This window comes from Pongo pygmaeus, chromosome 6 (genome assembly GCF_028885625.2).
Source record: "Pongo pygmaeus isolate AG05252 chromosome 6, NHGRI_mPonPyg2-v2.0_pri, whole genome shotgun sequence".
Taxonomy (NCBI): domain Eukaryota; kingdom Metazoa; phylum Chordata; class Mammalia; order Primates; family Hominidae; genus Pongo; species Pongo pygmaeus.
Genome location: NC_072379.2, coordinates 94,033,249 through 94,053,961, shown reverse-complemented (window position 1 = coordinate 94,053,961; position 20,713 = coordinate 94,033,249). Strand labels below are relative to the sequence as shown.

The 20,713-nt window shown below is 32.6% G+C and overlaps 1 protein-coding gene across 10 annotated transcripts in view; it reads right to left on the bottom strand.

The window, feature by feature from the left end:
• Positions 1–20,713, bottom strand: part of SEMA3A (semaphorin 3A) — a 515,603-nt gene that overhangs the window by 74,143 nt on the left and 420,747 nt on the right. For all 10 annotated transcript variants that reach the window (XM_063667662.1, XM_063667661.1, XM_054495890.2 and 7 more), the window contains 2 exons: positions 16,338–16,431; positions 8,231–8,350 (listed from right to left, as the gene is read on the bottom strand). In XM_063667662.1, the coding sequence (XP_063523732.1) occupies positions 8,231–8,350; positions 16,338–16,431 (214 nt within the window). The remainder of the gene's footprint in view (positions 1–8,230; positions 8,351–16,337; positions 16,432–20,713) is intronic.

The window sequence follows — 20,713 nt, the reverse complement described above, 5'->3', positions numbered from 1 at the left end:
TGGAAGCAGAGTCAATTTATTTTCATCAAAATGAGCAGACACCATTAGGCAAGAATTCCTGTATGTATAGATTCAGTCTAAGGCAAGGACATAGATCACTATCACTTCATCTGGTCTTGTTTTCCCTATGCCACTTTGATTGCTTTCCTAGCAATATGTGGCTGCACAGTTTAATGAGACTGTGCATTTTACTACGTTTTTAGCAACTCGGTACATTTATGTATTTTAATTTTTCCATTCATTAAAATTCTTACACAATATTAAGAAAATATCAGTTGAATTTTTTGATTTTTGTAGTAGTTATTTTTCCAAATGCATTACATAAATTAATTCATATGTGATTCTCATAACAACCAAATGAGAGAGAAACTGCAGTTATTCTCATTTGAAAAGGAGAAATTGATCACAGAGAGCTTACACTAGATCACAAAGAGATCTGTTTACAGTTGCCGAAGTCAGACAGTAGGTCTCCAGAAACTCCACGCTGTTAACAATCATCCCAAAGATTATAGTTGATGACCCCTCATGAAAAATTTAAATGTTAAACTGTGATGTAGTAGGAGAGTTATAAATGCAGTTAATGTCTTCTTAACCATTTTATTGAAAAAAATTTAATGGAGAATTAACCTAATTGTTTATTTATTTAAGTTTATTAAGTTATAAGTATTGTACTTCCTAGAGATAAATTAACACGTACAGAAACACATTTCATTACAATTTAGCCTTGGCTATTCTTTATAATTTCGTTGTTTCATCTTCTAATTTTGTAAAACACAATGTGTTTTATGATTTTAATACTAAACCTAAAACTACTACTAGAAACATATTAAATATTCCTGGTGTACTAATTTCCCCATATAATGATAGTAGCTATCAATTAAAACATAACCAAATAGCTTGACAACATTCTAAGGAAGACAAGCATAAATTTCAGAGTTGTTTGTTGTATCAATTTACTAAATGTGTGTTGTCTACTTTGCATAGAGGTGTATATAGGTAACAGCAGCAGCAATCACAGTTAACATGAGCATTTACTATATTATCAGATACTGTTCTGATTACCCTATATACACTGTCTCATGCATTCTCAGAAAAACAGTATGAGACATTACTATTAACCCTTTCTTACAAACCATAAATGTGTGGCAAATATAAATGACTTAAATGACTCCCAAAGTCACATAAGTAATAAATGGAGGACCTGGGATACAAACTGAGGCAGATTAACTTTAGGGCCCATGAAGAGATTCATTAGTTTCTTATTTCATATATCCTAGGGTAAGAGGCTGGATGTTAGGCCCTGTGATAACTACAAACATACATCTATCTGGTCTTGGGGTTCAAAGGTGGAAACATTTAAAATCCCGTGGGCAAATGGTGAGGCTATATGAAAAAGACAGCAAATTTGAAGGCCACCAGCTCTATTTGATTTGAGTATGGTAGAGTTTAATATTGGAGAGGTCACTTAGGATTAGATGATAAAGGACTTGACAGGCAGCAGAATCTGGATTCAATTTGCTTGTAAATTGAGAGACATAAATGATTTTTGAATGGGAGAGTATTGTGATAGTAATCAGTGCTGTATTTAGGGAGAAATCTAACAGTTATATCTAAAAATAAATGTATATATGGCTTAAAGTGTTATGCAACTTATAAAATTAAGCATAATCAATAACCTTATTAAAATAAATTTTAATTAATAAAAAAATTGCATCCAGAATTTGTGCTAAGCCTGCAGACACAATTTCTAGGTATAATTATCTAAACTGATATTTGTAAAAATAAATACAAGAAAATATATTCTCATAAGTCAACATTTCCCTCTGTCTCAGTATTCATTTTATAGTGCATCTGAGAATTACATCTTATAGAATAGTAGAGTAGATATATGAACACATATTTTATCAACATGTAAAGGCAGGTTATTTTGGAACTTTAAAAAATTTAAATATTATATGACCTTTTGTGATATTGTCATTAATATCTTCCACTGTGAAAGTTCCTGAAATCTTCTATTCTGAAAGTATTTGCATCAAACCTACATTGAATATTTCATAATATTGTAAACCCATTCCTTTCACTCAGAGTGATTAGGGTATAACAAGTGGCTTTTTTTTTTTTTTTTTTCTGGTCAAAACTCTCCATTCCATTAAAATTCAATGGCATTGCTTCCCGTCATTCAGCTTGATCTGGGCAAAATCCTTTAATTCCCCAGCCCCTGCTGTTGGGGAGCTCTAGGCTCATCACACTTAACCTCTGCCTGGGCTTCTCAGAATAGAATTTGTTTCACCCCATTCATAGCTTCAATAGTTGAGCAAGCCACACGCAAGTGCACACTGGTCTTTTACCCTGAGCACACTAATCTGATTGTTTTTCCACTCTACAAACTCTGGGTCAACAATCAAGCTGCTGCCAGAAACTAATTAATTTGCAAACAGGCTTCTGTTTTCACAGAGGGAAAGCTTTTGAGAGCCATGTCAGGGAGGCCGGTCACACCATGGTTACATGCATTGTCATGGCATCCACTTCTCTTGGTAAATCTCTTGCTTGATGTCACTGCACACAGGAACCCAGATTACCCAGTCAGCAGTAAATCCCTATTGAGGCCCACCAAGCTTTGAATGTAGTGACTCTAGAAGAGGAAATTGGTATAGACAGGCTGTGTATTCATTAAACTGATGGTGAGACAAGAGAGAAAAAAATGTAAAAAACAAGAGGAAAAAGGAAGCTGCCTTTGATATAAAGAATTGTCGAGTATATTGTCTCATGTTTTGATCAACTTTCATTTAAAAAGCAGGATTACCCTGAGAAAATATAATAATACTTCTAAATCTTAGATTTCTACTCTCATCAACTGTTAATTTCAAAGTAAGAAATTCAAAATTTGCTGCCTATATGCCACATCTGAGAGTTGTACATTTTAGCCCAACATTAAAAAAAATTCAAACGGCAAATTTGAACAATTCAGGTCGCTTTTCTTAGAAACCCGGAAAAAATAAAACCAGTTTTCAAATATATTGCCATTAATGAGTTAATTTTTATTCCAAAGCTTTATTCATATTTCCTCATTAGTAATTTCAAAAAACTTGCTAAAAGTCATTATGTTCCTTAGACAAAAAGTGACAGAGAAAGTATGTCCTTGATAAAGGATATCAAGTGATGGTATATTTTGGTAACTTTTAGCTCTTTAAATGAAAAAAAGATATATTTAGTGATCTGATTAAATGTAATATTATTTAGAGAGTAGAATAATTTCATGGTGTATATCTATTGTTTAAAAAGATACATTTCTAATGGTTGTGCATTATTTGTTAGGATGAAAATGTTTCTGAGTAATAGATTCCTGAGAAAACAAAACTTAACTATTAAGTTGTGTTTAGGTATAGACATAACTATTATTCTAAAGTTTGCATATTCAAATTTTCAGCATAATTTCAAGAAAATAACCTTAAGTATTCTCATTTTATTTCTGTGACTTTATACATCGATACTCCAGAATTGCTAGCTAATGCATACACTACTTACTCATAGAATACATAATTCAAACGTTTTAAAATACTGCATTCTTGTTTTCTTCTTTCATTGACTATAAAAACTAAGAGGACCTTTGTTGTTGCTGTTGTTTTAACTGAATGATCACTCAGCTTCTCTAACACTCATCTGCTCAAATAACCATAAAACAGGCTTATAGAGGGCTTTTTCCCCAAAGGTCAGCAAAATATTACTAACTTGCTTAAGCCAAAGAAATAATCAAAAATGACATCATCGTAAGTCTGACATTATGCAAAACTAGATGATCTGTTTCAGTTATTAAAGAAAATGCAATTGGATACTCTGATGTTTTTTATGTCTCCAAAGATAGTAAGATCAAAATAGTGTATTAAAAGAGCTGTACAAGTGATTTGAGATTGGGTATCTGGTAACGTGTAATGTTAACTTGTGTATTCATAGTTTATTTGCAGTCGTATGTTTCGTCACTGGGTCTAGTTCTCTAAAAGAGTATTTTGTGAAGAAATTTGAATCTTAAGAGAGTACGAAATATCCTAGTACATGACCACAGAGGAAGCTACGCTGATTCCAATAAGGGCAAGCCATCAGGGTATGAATATTACAAGTGAGAGGAAGTGAAGTGATGACTTGCATACCATTTCAATTACAGAAAAAGAGCAAGTGAGTTAGTCTATCTACAGGCACGATCCTTTTAGGAAATTCCACTAAAAGAAAACAGGTCTTCCTGAAATGAGTGGGAAGGCGTCACACTCCAGGCATTGTAATTAGGTCTGTTTGTGTTCCCCAGGCCTTGGGATCCATGTGGTTTCATATATTAAACCTGACTCTGGCTGCCCTTTCACCCTGACTCAAATATAATCACTCACAGAGTGAGTCAGGCCAAGCTTCCTAAGCGTGCTCCACCCAACAGAAGTGGGATAAAGGATACCCAGATAATTAGCATTTATTAAGTGCTTACTACATACCAAGAACTTGCTCAGTGTTTTTTATACATTATTATGTGGTCATTTTTCCACAACAACTATAGGAGATAGGTAGTACCTCTGTTCATTTTATTAATGTAAGGGCCAAAGTAAAGTGAAACCCTGCCTCATTCTAAAGATAGTCTTTCTTGCAAATCATGTATCATCCCACTATTACTCCAAGACATAAACAATATTGGAATACAGTCTCCATCAAATAAGAAAAATAAATGTGGGCTAGTAATCTAACTGCTCTAATGAATGGTTAATATGGACAATAACTAGGTAGTAGTATTTCCATACTAAATGTTAAGATATCATTATGATAACAGCAGCATAAACTTATTTGTTTCCTTACTATAAATGCACACAGAACAATTTTACTTTATTTCCACATTAAGCTGAAATTGGAATTGAAATTTGAAATCATATAGTACTGAGAAAATTTATGTAGTACAAGAAAAAAATACTGGATTTTGGTACATCATGCCAAACCCATAGCAGTATATTTTCTGAAATAAAACATTGTTATAATATTTAGAAACCCTAAATTAGGGTTTATCGTAACTAATGAAGATGTTTTAAGAACACTATTACATGTTAAAATGTAAAATACACAACAGACTCCATTGTCTGAAGTTTCTTAATATGAAAGTGTTATTCATTCCTAAATTTTCCTGCTAAAACTGAATTTAAATATTTATTGGCATTATCATATAAATTTTCTAATTATGAAAGTAGTGAAACTCCATTTTAAAAAATCAAGATACTTCAAGTTCCAATTTTAGACAACTGTTTTGTTGTTTGCTTTTCCTTACCAGGAACAAAAATTAAAAGTCATCTAAAATAGGTGAACTGATTCTTCCAAAAGAGTTGAACTGATTTGAGAAAAATAAAGTCCTACGCTGAAATTAATTTTAATAATCCTGAAGACCCTTAAAAAATACTTTGCAAAGCAATGTGTTAATTCTGGAACACATATGATTGTGTAGTCTATGCTGATGCCTCAAACTCATTTATTTTATGCATGAATGTGTAAACATTGTTTTCAATTTTATTCTGTAATGGTATTTAATTTCACAAGGCTTGTGATTCAGAGTCCCTTGGTTCTATCCCAAACTTATCTGTATCTTCCATCTTGCAGCAGTTCTGTTTTTTGCACCCTGTCAGATGTAACCTTTGTGCTAATGTGGAAAAATCAGTTCTCACGTTTAGTGCTGAGAGACTGATAACTGAATTCTCAAATGAACTACACATTTTCAGAGATGAAGTACAGAGCTGTGGACAATGACTGTGTTTTCCCACAGTGTAAATTCTTCAGACTCAGCTGTCAACATGTGAGTGTGCAGCATAAAAGCAGCTTTAACTTGATGGCTTTTTTTTCTCCAAGGCCATAAAAATGAAATGGATACTATACTCTCCTTTATGTTATTCCATCTTCTAATGAGATTTTGTTTCTCATGCACAGAGAAAGCCTGTATGCCCCTTAGTGTACTTAGTAGATCAAAGTCTTCTTTCTAAATAGAAAAACAAACATTTTCCCTCCCACACAAATATTTCAGTTTGCGAACAAACCAGATAGCAATGTTAAGAGAGTTTTTTTTCCTGCTAATTTTGCCTCTGCACACATCCTAGGTCTAATAATTTATACTGGATATTCTAGAATATTCCCCTGGGTTTTTGGAGTTCTGCACATGCTCTTCTCTTCATCTCAGCACCTTTTCATTTCCCTGGTGAGGCATCACATTTCTCACATGGTCACCCAGGTACCATGAGACCCCGTCTACCTCTGGTGGCAGAGGAACATTTGACTACATGTCTAATCCCCTTTGATTACCACAGTGTTTGTATGCAATCATCAATTATGTTAGGCATCATTAGCATTTTAAACAATAAAGAAGTGATGCCAAATTTAGAGAAAACTTGGGAGAGCAAGAAATAAGGGAAGCTAAGAGAAGAGATTTAAAAAGAATGGGCCAGTTAATGATAAATACTGCAGGAGACATTGTCAAAGTAGAGATTAATAAAAAGTAATAGAAAATCATTAGTGTCCTTTGGAGGAATAATTTCATGGAAGTAATTATTGGATGAATGCCAGGTTTAAAGTAACGGTAGTGAAACATTGAGGAAACAAGTCCTAACCAGGCTATGAACTTAGATATATTGGGACTTTGTGGCATACCACGAGATAACAGTTTTGCATGGAATAAGTAAGATTTCAGCTTGGGGGAAGCAATCAGTGCTGAAAAAGAGATAAAGATAGCAAAGGAAATGTAAATTGGCTAAATTAACCAAAGAACATCAATGCCATTAAAAGCCAAGGCTGAAGGGTCAAACGTGGGAGGCAGGGAGCATGCCTTTGTCACTACTACATGGAAAAATTATAGGACATTCAGAAATGTTGTCACAGGAGGGAAGAGATGCTGATTGAGGTAATTTGAGGTATGTTTTATGTTTTGAATAGTCACTTTGAAGCATAGGATCGATCAGAACAAAAGTTGTCACACAACTCATGGTCTTTTGGAATTTCAATGAGGTCTAGAGGTAGACCTGTGATTTTTCTCTAATAACTAATGGAAGACAGAAGGGATGAACTAAATTTTGGGGTTCCTGGAATAAGGCAGGAAAACCAAGTGTGGCAGAAGTTCATAGAATGAGATATTCAGGCATCTTACTGAGAACATGACTATAAACCATAAGCCTCTTTCTTATTAATGAATTATGTAAAACCAGGAAAAATTTCATGCTTCATTCTTATGAATTAGTTATGTACAAGCAGGAAAAAATTCATGGAGGGATAATTGGAGATTGGGTGGCTTTATTTTTTAAGATTGAAGGTAGGTATAAATATAGATAATTAAGTAACGATAAAAACAACCATGAATAATATAGTAGGGACCTTTATAAAAATTTTTGGTAAATGTGTAAATGACTAACCAAAAAAAAAAAAAAAAAAAGAACTCCAGGTAGAAGGATATAAAAAGATTGCTTAGTTAAAATTTTGAATAAGAGTAGTATTTATTTATTTTAGGTATATACATTTTGTACATTTTCTGCTGTGCCGAAATTATTTTCTATACTAAAAAGAAAAGAGAGTAATAGTAATAAATAATAATAAGCATCTACTTGATCAAGTAGTTAAACCAGTGCCTGAAGTTCAGAAAACTGGGTTTCTGTTCTAAACATTCTTCTACTAGATTAGATAATAATCCTAACCTATAAAATGGGAGAGGGTTTTAGGATGATTAAGATTAAATGTGAATCAAATGAAATCATGATTTAAAAGACCTTTGAAATTTTGGAAAGACTATTAATATGTTATTCACACTGCAATAACATTCAATTTTTGACATTCACTAGTATATAAGATGATGTTTTCAAGGAAACAATAAGAGATGTAAAAGAAAAAAAAAATACTACACTGTAAGATTTGTTGTGGTGTCCCCATAAGACAGAATTGGTAAGTCATCTTATCTTTTTCCATTTCCTCCCTTCTGTAGCTCCGGTCCAGATCTTTCTTTCCATAGTTAACTACTGAGAAACTTCAACTTTGGCACTAAATGAATCTTTTCCTGAATATTTAATCTCTCTTTTCTTTCTTTACCGAACTTTCTCACACCCACCATCATGAAGTCACCACCATTAGCTTAACTGCACAATAAATTTCAAGTCATATTTCATGTACTGTAAAAGAGTTCTCTAGTAACTCAATACAGTTACACATGTTACATGTCTATGTTCTTTCATAAACCACCTACCATTGAGCCACCTGGAATCATGCTGCTCTGTCCTGATTGGGTGGTGGTGCCCAAGAGTTCGGAAGATAGCAAAGTCTCGCCCCATAAAATCAGCTGCAGTTCCAGAGTATAATTCTCCATCTGTGTTGTGACAAAACCACATACACATTCTTAAATTCAATTAAGGCAAAAACAAAACAAAACAAAACAAACAAAATGCAAGTTTCATGTTATGACCATGCTAAGAAGAAAACTGAAATGCTCTCTGCATCATTATGCAGTTACTTATTTTTTATCCTTATTGAAGGAAGTATTTTATCAAATACTTATTCACTGATTTAGTCTATGACTACTTATCTAGTACTAACTTAGAAAATCTGAATAAAGTCTGATTCAATGAATCTTCCTAAAACATAAAATTTTATTATTTTCTACTATGACCACTGACAAACTCACAAAATGGAAACTACATTTATCATATCACTTGCTTTCATATGTGTAAAGTTACTATGGTTCTAATATCCTTATAACGTAGGGTAAGGTATCATTATAAAATCTTATTCATAGCTTTTATTCTAATGACAATTAAATCTTGTATACACTTCTTTCTCAGTAGGATCTGAATTAATGAGATTTTGCTATAATTTAGAAATAACTAATATTTTTCTTGCCAGAATTTTTTTCTTGCTTTTTATTTTTTAATATATCTAGTGGGAGAAGTGTTTTTATTTGTTATAAGCTATCAACCAGTCCAAAAATAAGTCAACCACATGGCCTCATGTATAGCAGAAATGTGTTTTAAGAGGAAGGAATTTTGACAAACCCAGATCATAATCACTCCAATGCAAGATTCCATCACTTTTTGACTCATTACTACTTAAATTGAATTAACTCTAGGTCAGAGTTTAATAATGGAGGAATCATAACCAGACGGTAAAGAATAGAAGGGAAAAGACAAGAGGGGGGTAAAAGAGAAGTTAATATTTACTGAATTTCACTCTGTGTTTGTCAGGCAGTCGGCACTGGCTTGACACTTACAAGTTATCTCATTTAGTTCTATTAACAATCTCATAATGTAAATAATGTTATCCCTATTTTACAGTTCAAGAAACTCAAGGTTGCTCAGCTAATGGCAAGTCAAGGTGAAGGTTCAAACTCAGGTCTGTTTAATCCCAAGCCTTTTACACTAAACCATACCACCTTTCAATAAACTAAAGTTTGTAAAAATTACTCTTTCTTTCTCAGAAACAGAAAGGACCTTTTATTATCTCTTCCAGAAAACATGTAATTGCCTTTCTACATACAGTGAATTATTTGAAAACAAAACAACAAAAGTTATACATTTTCCTTCAAATAATCCATGACAATTACAGTATATCTTAATATTATCTTGTTGATCGAATAGGTTAATGTTTATTTGTTGATTTGGAAAATATGCAGATAATAAAGAGGGCAAAGATAAATTATAACTTAAGCATTTGTGTAACATTACCATATGTTCACATACCTAATTCTTACTTGCAAACAAGGGCTTTGCGATGTAAAATTTATATTCATAGTGGCACACACCAAAGCAATTCCTTTGGTAGAACCTTTGTCTTGCTTATATGTCTGAATAGACTTGACTTTGGATACCCTCCGGAACAGTGGAGAATAGCAACACAGAGAAAATCACTGAGCAACATAAACATGTTATTACTCTAAACATCCATAGATATGAATCTTATCTTGAAAACTGAGTTTAAAAATTTGATCTTTCATTTTGGATTGTTGTGACTCAAGATAAATAAAAATGATGGTTAGATAACATATTGAGTATAAATTATTAGTAAGTGAATTGTTCTTGCATGTCATCCTAAATTGTCACAGCATGGTGTCTTTGGGATTCAAAAGCACTTTATATTTTCTTCACTTACTTAAATATCAAGTGTAAATCTGACTTGCTCTCACTAAAATATGCCTTTATTTTTAGAAATAGCCCTTTTCTGAAAATGCAAAAATGTTATGATAATCTATGTATAAATTTCAAAGCCACTTTGAAACACATAAATGCCTATTGTCTCCTTAATATTAACCAATATTCAAGCACCACGACATTTTTATTAAGGGTAATATCTAATTTTTTCCCAAAATATTGGCAAATAGATGATGTATTTTTAAACATCAGGTGAATAGTTTGTTATTGGTCTGAGTGAATAAGAGGGTCTCAGTTAAAAGTGTATTGTCAAAACGTCATAAAACAGTCATGCAAATTTCAAACATTTTCATGATGGAACACCTGTGAGAAGATACCTTGTGTCTTCTTTCCTTAAAAAAAAATCAAAAAAATTAAATTACTGGTTGAACCTCTTTGCCTCTAAAACACTGTTAAAAAACTAAAAATAGAACAATTAAAAAAATGAAAACTGAACAATTTAATATCAGGATTTAGTCAGACCATGCCAACACAGGAGGTTTAATAGGAAATATTAGAGTAAATAATGTAATTAATCAATTATTCTTGTCATTTAGCTTTCTTTAGGGTAAGAAAATCCATAATTATGATGTTTATTACATTTAAAGTCTATTCAAGAGGCAGTTGAAATAGTAAAATCAACAACTAAAACCTATTACTTGGATAGAAAAGGTGTTTGTCTTTCTCTTGCATTTGGTTGTTTTATAACATTTTTTATCCAACCTCATATTAGAAAGACAAAAATCAATGCAAATTAATGTAAAGGCAGAAATAATATTTTATTTCTCTTTTCACAAAAGGTAAGAAGGTCCTTCAGAGAAAGTAGAAGAGGTATTCAGTAAAACAGCTACTCCATTTACGACTAAAGGAGAATTAAACAAGTGACTTATAAACCAAAATAAGTATGCAGTTTAGGCACCAGTTGCCTCCAGCTATAGGAAATTACCTCCCACATGAATATTATTTTTGGCAAGAGTTAGATGATTTTATTGAACTGGAGGGTACCAGATGATTAAGTGGCCATGAAGGGCACATTCCCATCTTGTCCATGCTCAATGTCAGTAACTGTTTAGTTGCACCGGGCCTTAGATCAGATTTCCTGGTGAGAGTTCTATGGGGAGTCTTATCAATGATGATTGCTCTAGATAAGGTATGACATCTTTGTTGTTTTGCCCAAAAACATAGGCAGTAGTATATTCTACCTTCTCTTATTTCTCATTAAGTAGAAATGTAATATCAACCCAGAGTATATGCCATTTAATAAACTTGAACATTTACATTCTGTGGCTTTGTGAAATAAACTAAAGATATCTGACTATAAGAAATTTACAGTACCTCAGTAGGCTTATTTTGGAGAATGGATATATTTTTTAAAAATGCCTATTCAGCAAACTTCTTTTGTGGTTTCTAGGCCACTTATGAAGTTATCAAATTATATGTTGATTCTTAAGCATAGTGTTAATTTGACAATTTTCTGATCCTAATATGTCTTATTGAAAATCTGAAGTAGTGTATTAGTTAAATGTTATTCTGCAATTATTCAAATGGCATTATAATTGAGATACATACTTTAGAGCTGTTCACATATACTAAGCCAATTGTGAAAGAAATAAACATTTGTCCAATTTTATTAAATTGATGGTAGAATCATATATCTAGAAATTATTATCTACATTAAAAGGTGGTTGTGAATACTATACCCTACAAGATCTTTAAGCCTCTCTAAAAAAATACCACATGGGAAGTTTAACATTTCAAAAATAATATATTGAACTAAGACAAATTTGTGCTGACAGATGTAAACTATCATCCAGAAACTGTCAAATACAAAAGTTGCTATTTGAGTATACGACCATTCTTTCTTAACTGGAAGCTTTCTTAACTCTCTCACAGGAGAGCATACTTTACTGAGATGAACAAAAACTGTTTTGTGAACTGCATTTCTATTACGGCTTAGTTGCCTGAGAAGTATGTATTAAAAACAAAAGTTCATATATACTCTAGACTTTCTGCTCAAAACTCAAAATGAAGTAAAAATGTGGCTTAGATCAGTGAATGTATGGGATTACAATTCCTAAGAAGGGTGTGGTGAGGAGAAACAGAAGGTGGAAACAAAACCACATTTCCTGATGAAATTGCAGCACTACTAACACAGGTGAAAAGTGTGACATGGATATGAGCAAAATATCAAACAAACTTAAACACCAAGCCATTATGTTGTTAACACCTTAAGTAAATTCCACTCACAGAGTACCAAAGAAATTAGAAACAGAAGGGGGAGAAAAAAAAAAAAGAAAATACCCCCTCTATCTCACACACACACACACACACACACACACACACACACACACACAGAGCACAGATGAAATCCATGGATGTAAGAAAAATTTTACACTATTATATTTATTGAGCACCTTTTCTATATCAATAAATATAATATGTTGGCTTCATTACTTATGTTGTTCTTTTAAAATTAAAATTTTTCAACAGTTTATATGTCTACATGGTATAAAATTGAAAATGTAAAATTTATAAGGTACCAAATCTCCCTCCCAGCCTTTCTACAGGCAACTACTGCTACAAGTTTGCTTATTTTATCTTTGCATATATTCCAGAATTACACAAGCACTGAAAATAATAGTATGCTATTACAATGTCTTATTTCTCACAACACACTAGTGAAAGTAATACTGCCATATCATTTCATGTACAAGGAAACTGAGGCTCAGAGAGCTTCAAATAATTTTTTCAATTGTATCTAATTAACTTAGAGAGTTCCTTATTTGCTCTAATGTCAAGTGAGAGCATTTTGTAATCTCAAATTATGCTCTTTCCTGAGACAAGACAGCATTTTGACTTGAGGATATAACCTTAGCTAAAAGTCTCAGACCTTTGAAATAGGTCTCAATAATACCTCTTAGGGGTGGAATATTTCTAAATTATTAGTGCTGCATTGCCTGGAAAAGATTTCAATGAAAAAATAAAATTGCTCTCAAGTTGACTATTCTTTCACATCATGAAAATGTGAGATAGCACTTAATTAGTGTTGGAAAATACTGAGGCTTATCCTTGTGCTATGTTCACACCTGGCATTTATTATTAGCAGGTGAGTAATTGCTATCTTTAATAGAAGATTTTTTAAAACAAATTCATTAAAAAAAATTTGCAGGTGGATGAAATAAGAAAGAGTAAAAAGAATAAGGCCAGGCACTGTGGCTCACACCTGTAATCCCAGCACTTTGGGAGACCGAGATGGATGGATCACCTGAGGTCAGGAGTTCGAGACCAGCCTGACCAATATGGTGAAACCTTGTCTCTCCTAAAAATAACAAAAATTAGCCGGGCCTGGTGGCATATGCCTGTAGTCTAAGCTACTCAGGAGGCTGAGGCAGGAGAATTGCTTGAACCCGTGAGACGGAGGTTGCAATTAGCTGAGATCATGCCACTGCACTCCAGCCTGGGCGACAGAGCAAGAGAAAAATAATAAAGAAAGAAAGAAATAAAGACTGGAGCAAATTCATCTTGACAAAATGATCACTTTTAACGGAGATTGCAAAATTAACTTTACTATGTTGGTTTGAAAAACTTAGGACATGTTCTTGGATTTGGGAACTTCATTCAGTAGCTTTGCATTGCTCAAGAGAGAATCCATATTCTCAACAGTCCTCAGCTTAAAAACCCATGGCATTTTGGAAAGAAGTCATATTAAACCTTGCTAGTTTTTGTAAACTAAAAATTTTAAGCTGTCATCTGGTTTTAAAGTTTACTACTGTTTGAAAATATTTCTTTCCTAGTGGGATTGGTGGTATAAAAAATATTTGCTGCCAAGATCCATCTAGCCAGTTTACAGATGGTTTGAGCCCAACCTGAAATTTTATTTCCCAGTATTGGGGAAGGAAGAAGCCTGGAACCACCTAAAAATTTCTATCTTATTTGTACCAATGAGGAAGGTGTATCCAAAAGCTTTTGGGAACATAGGTTTTCCCAATGGCCATTTTCTGATATACAAAGTACAACCTGTATATTTCTGAGACGGCTATTACCCTTGTATGTAAAAGAGTTTGGGAAGTGCTGTAGAAAATATTTATGTTAAAAAGCTCCATTAAACTAGTGAACATTCTTTTTAGAGCAGTATGAGAGAAAATGCCAACGAAAACCCAACAAAGGGAACTAAATGTACCATAAGAGGAAGAATTTATAGCACAGTTATAAAGAAAGCAAATAACTTCAACACAGAGAGTTTCAGCTCTTGAATTAAAATGGCGTTTCAGGTATTTTGAAGGATTTTGCCAGGTATAATATGGCCTGTTTCTTTTTCTGTATCTTGCTATTCAATGAATTCAGAAGTTAATTTATTTGGTCTTGTCAATAAGCGCTACATACCTCTGAAAATTACTAAATTATTTTACCATATTGGATAGGTTAGGTCTGCACTGCCATCTGAAAGTTCTTTTTCTGAAACACCTATTGTTCTTTCTAGCCACGTCCTCTTCTTGACTCACTGAACTTTGCTCATTCTCTCTGCCTTTTCATAAACCTATATAGCTTTTTCAAAGATATTCAAATATAAAACTAAAACTGTGGAGTTTCATTTTCTTTGTGGACTTTGGGTGGTTGCATACCATATGAACTAGGTAATACCTACTTGTCATCATTCTTTCTCAGCGGAATATTAAAATAAATAATCAAGCAAGTCCCTACTGAGAAACATACCACGAAGTAAAGCTGCTTTGGGCACACTTTAGCATATTGCTTTTTAAGGAATATCTATCCTTTTTTCAGTGTGCAGTTTAAAAAAGCATAGGCTGTAAGTTCATACAAAATATGACTCCTACCCTTTGTTTAAAACAACGTTCAAATTTCAGCATGTATTTTTGAGGAAGCCATCCACAAATAATCACTAGGGCAACCGTGAATAGGAAAATTGTTAGTGTGCTAGGTATGCTGCCTTCCTTCAGGTCTTAAACTTTTGTTAAAATGCTGCATAAATGCATGAAATGGACTAAAAGTGTCCACATTTGTAAAGCAACAGAGGAGATAATTCATGCCACAATGGATTTCTTCTTAATAGAATAAGGATCAGTGAAACATGGTGATAAGAGAAAACACTAGAAAATACAGAAATAAAATATATATCTTCATGGTTAATATGGCAGTCAATATGACTAGAGTTTATTTTTCTGAGTAGAAAAAAATTATAAGAAGAGAAACATGGAAAACTTTATAAACTTATGACACATCAGATAACCTAAATTTAATTTTTTAATCAAGATTTATTATTTAAAATTTAATTAGAAATTTTAGATTTGAAAAGTTTCATTTTGTTGTGCTATTAAATAATTCTTTTGCGTATTGTATAGAAAAGGAAAACAAAAAGGTACATAATTTCTACACAGTTATGTAGAAAAATATGTTCAAGAACAGAATCATGACCCAGAATTTTTTTGTTTTAGGTTGTTGGTATGCTCAAAATTTACAAAATAAAAAAGAAAGAAAAAAATGATAAAAGGAAGAGAAAATAAAAAATTTAAAAATTGCTTCATGATTTGCCACTTTTTGTTTGTGTATTTAGTTAACTCCAGTCCAGAGGTAGTTAAGAGTCTGGAAAAAATTCTTTATTTTTCAATACAGACTACAGTTTTATCTTATTTGTATCTACTTCTATTATTTTGAACTATAAGCATTCCCCACTTATCAGCAATGCTAAATGAAAAGAGGAGAAAACTAGAAAAGACAATGGTTACAGAAAAAGGTAGAGGACGTCACATCAAATATTTTGTTAGATTTTCCAAAAAAGAAGAGCTGATTTATAAAAAGTGAATACAGAATGTATCTTCCCTTAGCCAGTATATGTAATATGATATTAGGATGAGCCAGCATAATGTAACACAATGGGTCTCTGCCAACTGTACCAAGTGGGGATGCATAGTAATTGAGAGGCCATTTTAAGATCCTATTCCATTTCCATTGAAAAGAATCAGACCAGTTGGTGCAATAAGCAAAATAGCATTTAGTGTTTCTTCTTCATTTTCAAACATTTGAATATATCACAACTAATGTCCTTCTAAAACAATTATTATTTCATAATGGAAAATCTTGGTAGATAAAAAAGAACATGCAACCTGTTTGTTATCTATAGAAAACTCACTATTTAATTGATTGTTGACTACGCACCTATCAAAAGGGATGCTGTCAGCAGCTTAGGGTCATATGGACTCTTCCCACGGCCGTTTTCAAAATGTGAGTTCTCCAGCTTAAAAATATTGTCCTGTGGATTTAAAAAAGAAAGAGAAAAGGGTTTCCTTTATATATAAAAAATGAGTGTTTTCAACACATCAGTTAATCAGAGCGGTGTCAAGTATTCAGGTCCAACACAAGAGTTATTTTTATTTGTTCAAACTTTTGAGATGGCAAAATAAATAAAATGTATTGAAAATAGGTAATACTAGCCAAATATCTACTTAGCTTAATGATATTTAGTAGTAGTTAGCCCGTTGCAAGCAATAATGTGTAAATGAACTATAAAGAACAGGATGTGTCGTGGTAAGAGGAGAGTGATTATTTTATCACACAGGTATGTTAAAATCTATCATAATGGCTTTTGAGGAAAGAATGTTAAACTTAAATAAAATGACTCATTTCCTTCCTTTGTAGAAAAGAAAAATAGCAATTCACTACGTTAGTTGTCTAGAATAAATTACACAATCTTGTCTGTATGTACTTTCCAGAAGACATGCTAAATAGCCATCAAATTTATTTTCCCCACTATGTCCTTTGTACATCTTTGGTGGCTACATGCTTCTTGTGTATTTTTAAGTTACATCAGCAGCAGGTGAAGTGCCTGAAATGCCTCATTCACTTCTCTAAGAGGGAAATATCCCAGGTTAGGATAGCAGTGTGCCTGGAGGTGGTGTCATTGGAATAACAAGCACATTATTACCACGGGAAAGCCTGCGCTGTTGGGTCCCTAAGTACTCAGAAACAGGAATGAACTTTTGACTACCTATAAAAAATATACACATGTCTCAACGTAGAATATGTGCAGGAAAGCGTGACATCAAAAATCTCGATAAGGAGATAACTAATTAACGCTTGAGACCCTGTTGTCAGAATGTGTCTACCTACTGCACTCTATATGTGACAGTGGAGTAAATCTGGGGACATTTCTGAGCATTCTTTTAAGAACTAAGTGCCCTTGGAATTAATTAGATAAGAATATGTATGCTTTTTCCAGTAGCACATTAAGTTGTCCACAGACTGAAATAAAATAGCTTTTTATTTTTTGGCAATTTCTCTACTATTCACATAAAAGTATTTTCTACCATCTTGGTATAGTAAATGGTGTCCATTTTATGATCAATAAGGATCATTTTGTTTAACATTTAATATTTCTGATGGAACTAATGGCAGGGTTTCAAATTATTACTCTTAAAACTCATTTGAATTAGGGACGAAAGTTAAAAAAAGGAAGAAATTCCAAGTGTTCTGTTTTTATTACTGTGAATGAGAATTACCAATTCTATTCTTCTTTCTTTGCATTTATTCTGTGTTTGGCAATAGCTGTCCTGTACCAATGATATTTCTTTAGCTTAGTTCTAAAATCTATACTGTGAAATAATTTATGGGCTTTCACAGAATTGTGCTAAGTTATAGTGGAAAACGCAATGAGCCAGGCACCAGGCTTAGCTCTGGTTTTCTGGTCACTGTTCCATATCTCTGAGCCTCTGGTCCTAAAATGTCAGCACATATAAGGATATTTAACCTCACAAGTTAATTGGGAGGGTTAAATAATTTATTTAAAACATTTTAAAAGCGGCAAAATTTTAAAAATCCTATTTGTTTTTATTCTATTAATTATGTTAGTATTACCAATATAGCAAAATAATACGGAAATTAACACAGGTTGTTGCCATTATTTTCAGCTTTCCTAACATAATGTCAAAGAAATATTACATTGAGACATTTATATAAATCACTAAATTACAAACTTTTTCACAAATACGAATTTATCATAGGTATTTAAATATTAAAATTATATGAAATGACATATTCTATTCAAAAACTTAGAAGAATCATTAAAGAAATACCCAGATATATGTGTATTTTGATGAAAAATTAGGAAATAGTAAAAAGGAAACATAATAAAAAACCCATACTCTATTGTCACAATTCACACAAAACATTAAAACTTGTATATGTGAGTATATATTACAGATTCAAAGAAGCAGCAGAATGAAGTGGTAGTGTGGTAGAAATTATTCTTATAAATATTGTTATATTTTCGTGTACTCAATAAGACATTTTACACTACTGATACAGACAGACGTGCTATCTCCTCAAAGCATAAGATACTTTATGTCTGGGATCATATGTCCAAGTTAATCAGACAATGCCAAGGTAGATGAGAAGTGCTTCCAATTTTATGCAGTATTTGATTTACAAGGTAAAGGATTAGACCTCATAGGAAGAGAGGTTAAGCATGTCAGTTATGGTTCAAGAGAAGATGAAAAACTATCCTTCGTCATGGTGTCAGGTAATGTGTTCAAAGTTGGCATCCCTTTCCTTTCCTCCTTTTTGTTCAACCCCATAAATAAATACTAAGTTAGTCACCTCTTTTACTGATACATAATATGTTTCCTTTTAATGTAACTCCCACCCAAATTTCTGGGAATCTACCATGTAAATTCTATATTCTTACACAATTCCATAGAGAATAAATTGAATTTCCTTTCCAGTCTAGTGAGATGAGGATCTGAAATAAATATAATTTGATCTTTGTATAGGGAGATAAAATGACATTTCTTACACATGTTTGTAATGTAAAATGCATGCCCATTACATGTAATAATGGGCTTTAAGGATGTTGAATTCGGGCAGAACTGGGTGTTATCTCTGGCTGTGCCTTTTATTGGCTCTGTGCCTCAGGCAAGTTCCTACACCCTTCTGAAACTCAGACTCCTGTAATAAGCAGGTAAGAAAATCTCATAGTTGAAGTGAAGAATTCTTGTTATAATGTCTACAAAATACTTAGTATGCCCTTGAAACAGATTTATTAATTTCCCTTAACCATTGTTTATAGTTGTTACAGTAAACTTATTCTGTTCTACTATGATCAAAATATTTTATGTCACAGTAGAAATGCCAGCCTATATTTTTCCCAGACAAAATTATAAGGCATGTTTGAAATATCTGTAAATATTTTGACCTTTCACAATGCATTGAAAATTCTTTCTTATAGGTAGATGAGAAGATAATCGAAAAGGTTTCCTGAAAAAATAATTTAAATTAGAAAAAGTACATTATTTTTCTAATATGAGACATTCTTTCAAAAGGAATATAACTGCCAATTCATTAAAATATTTTGTTGAGAATCTCTAAAAGTTACAACATTATTACATAGAATACGTGTGAAAATCATCGATTAAAACAGTGTCCTCTTTAATATATCTGATAAATTTAACGTCATTGATATAAAGAGACACTAATATTGCTGTTTCTGTTATCTAATGAGCAAGACCTTAATTTAGATGTGTGAAGTTATTGAATTATCATGAACGAACAGTGTTAATATAATTGCATATTAACACCCCATGTTATCATATGAAAAACATCACATAGACCACTGTCTGGCTTTACTTGGAAGGACTTTCAAAATGTGATTGCTACCCAGTGGATTTCTGTTTTGGAAGAGTGTAAAATAGATTGAATATGCAAGTAATAAGACTGAAAATCCTCAGACCAATGTACACAATTAAACTGCATAACTTAAATGTCTTACATGGGCTGAAAGAGTTTTCACTGTAGAAATACAAGAATAAAACCTTAGCTACATGGATTCTAATTGCTTTAGCAGATGCTATGAACATATCATATAAGTTATTGTGCTATATTTTATTATATGATTGCATCAGTTTTCAACGACTGTTTTTAGCTTTCAAGACCACGCTCTCCCCTTTGTCTTTTGGATTTCCTGAATGTTATTAGACTGTGGTGAGGTAAGGCATTAGAGGAAATAATAACTGTGCTAATGTCTAATCCAAAGTCTTATAAATTATAAACCATTGGTGACTTCATGGCAATAAATTTCCTAAATCTCAATCTTGTCCAAGTCATAAATTTAGGTAACAAAGTTGTAATTTTAGTTGTTGTGTTTAATGATTGAAACGTAAATGATGTTTGTAAAAGAAAAAGAAAGGAAAGGAAACCTTTATATATGTGATAGGATGAATATTTTAGGTGGGAAATTGCATAAAATTATGTGAAAACTAATAGTTGGACGGTATTGAAAGAATGTATATTATCATATATTTTTTTCAAATGGCATTTTCTGTCTTTCTCTTTCTCACAAAAGACACTTTGTATGCTAGTTATACTAAATTATTGAATATTCCCCTGGTCATGCCATCCTTTTCTCATCTCTGCCTGGGACCCCTTCCTTCTGCTCTCACTCACCCTCAGCCCCCAGCCTGAGGGTGACCTTCTTTTCCTTTGAGATTAAATTCAAAAGTCACTTCCTGGAAGTCTTCAGAGATTCCTGCTGATATAATTAG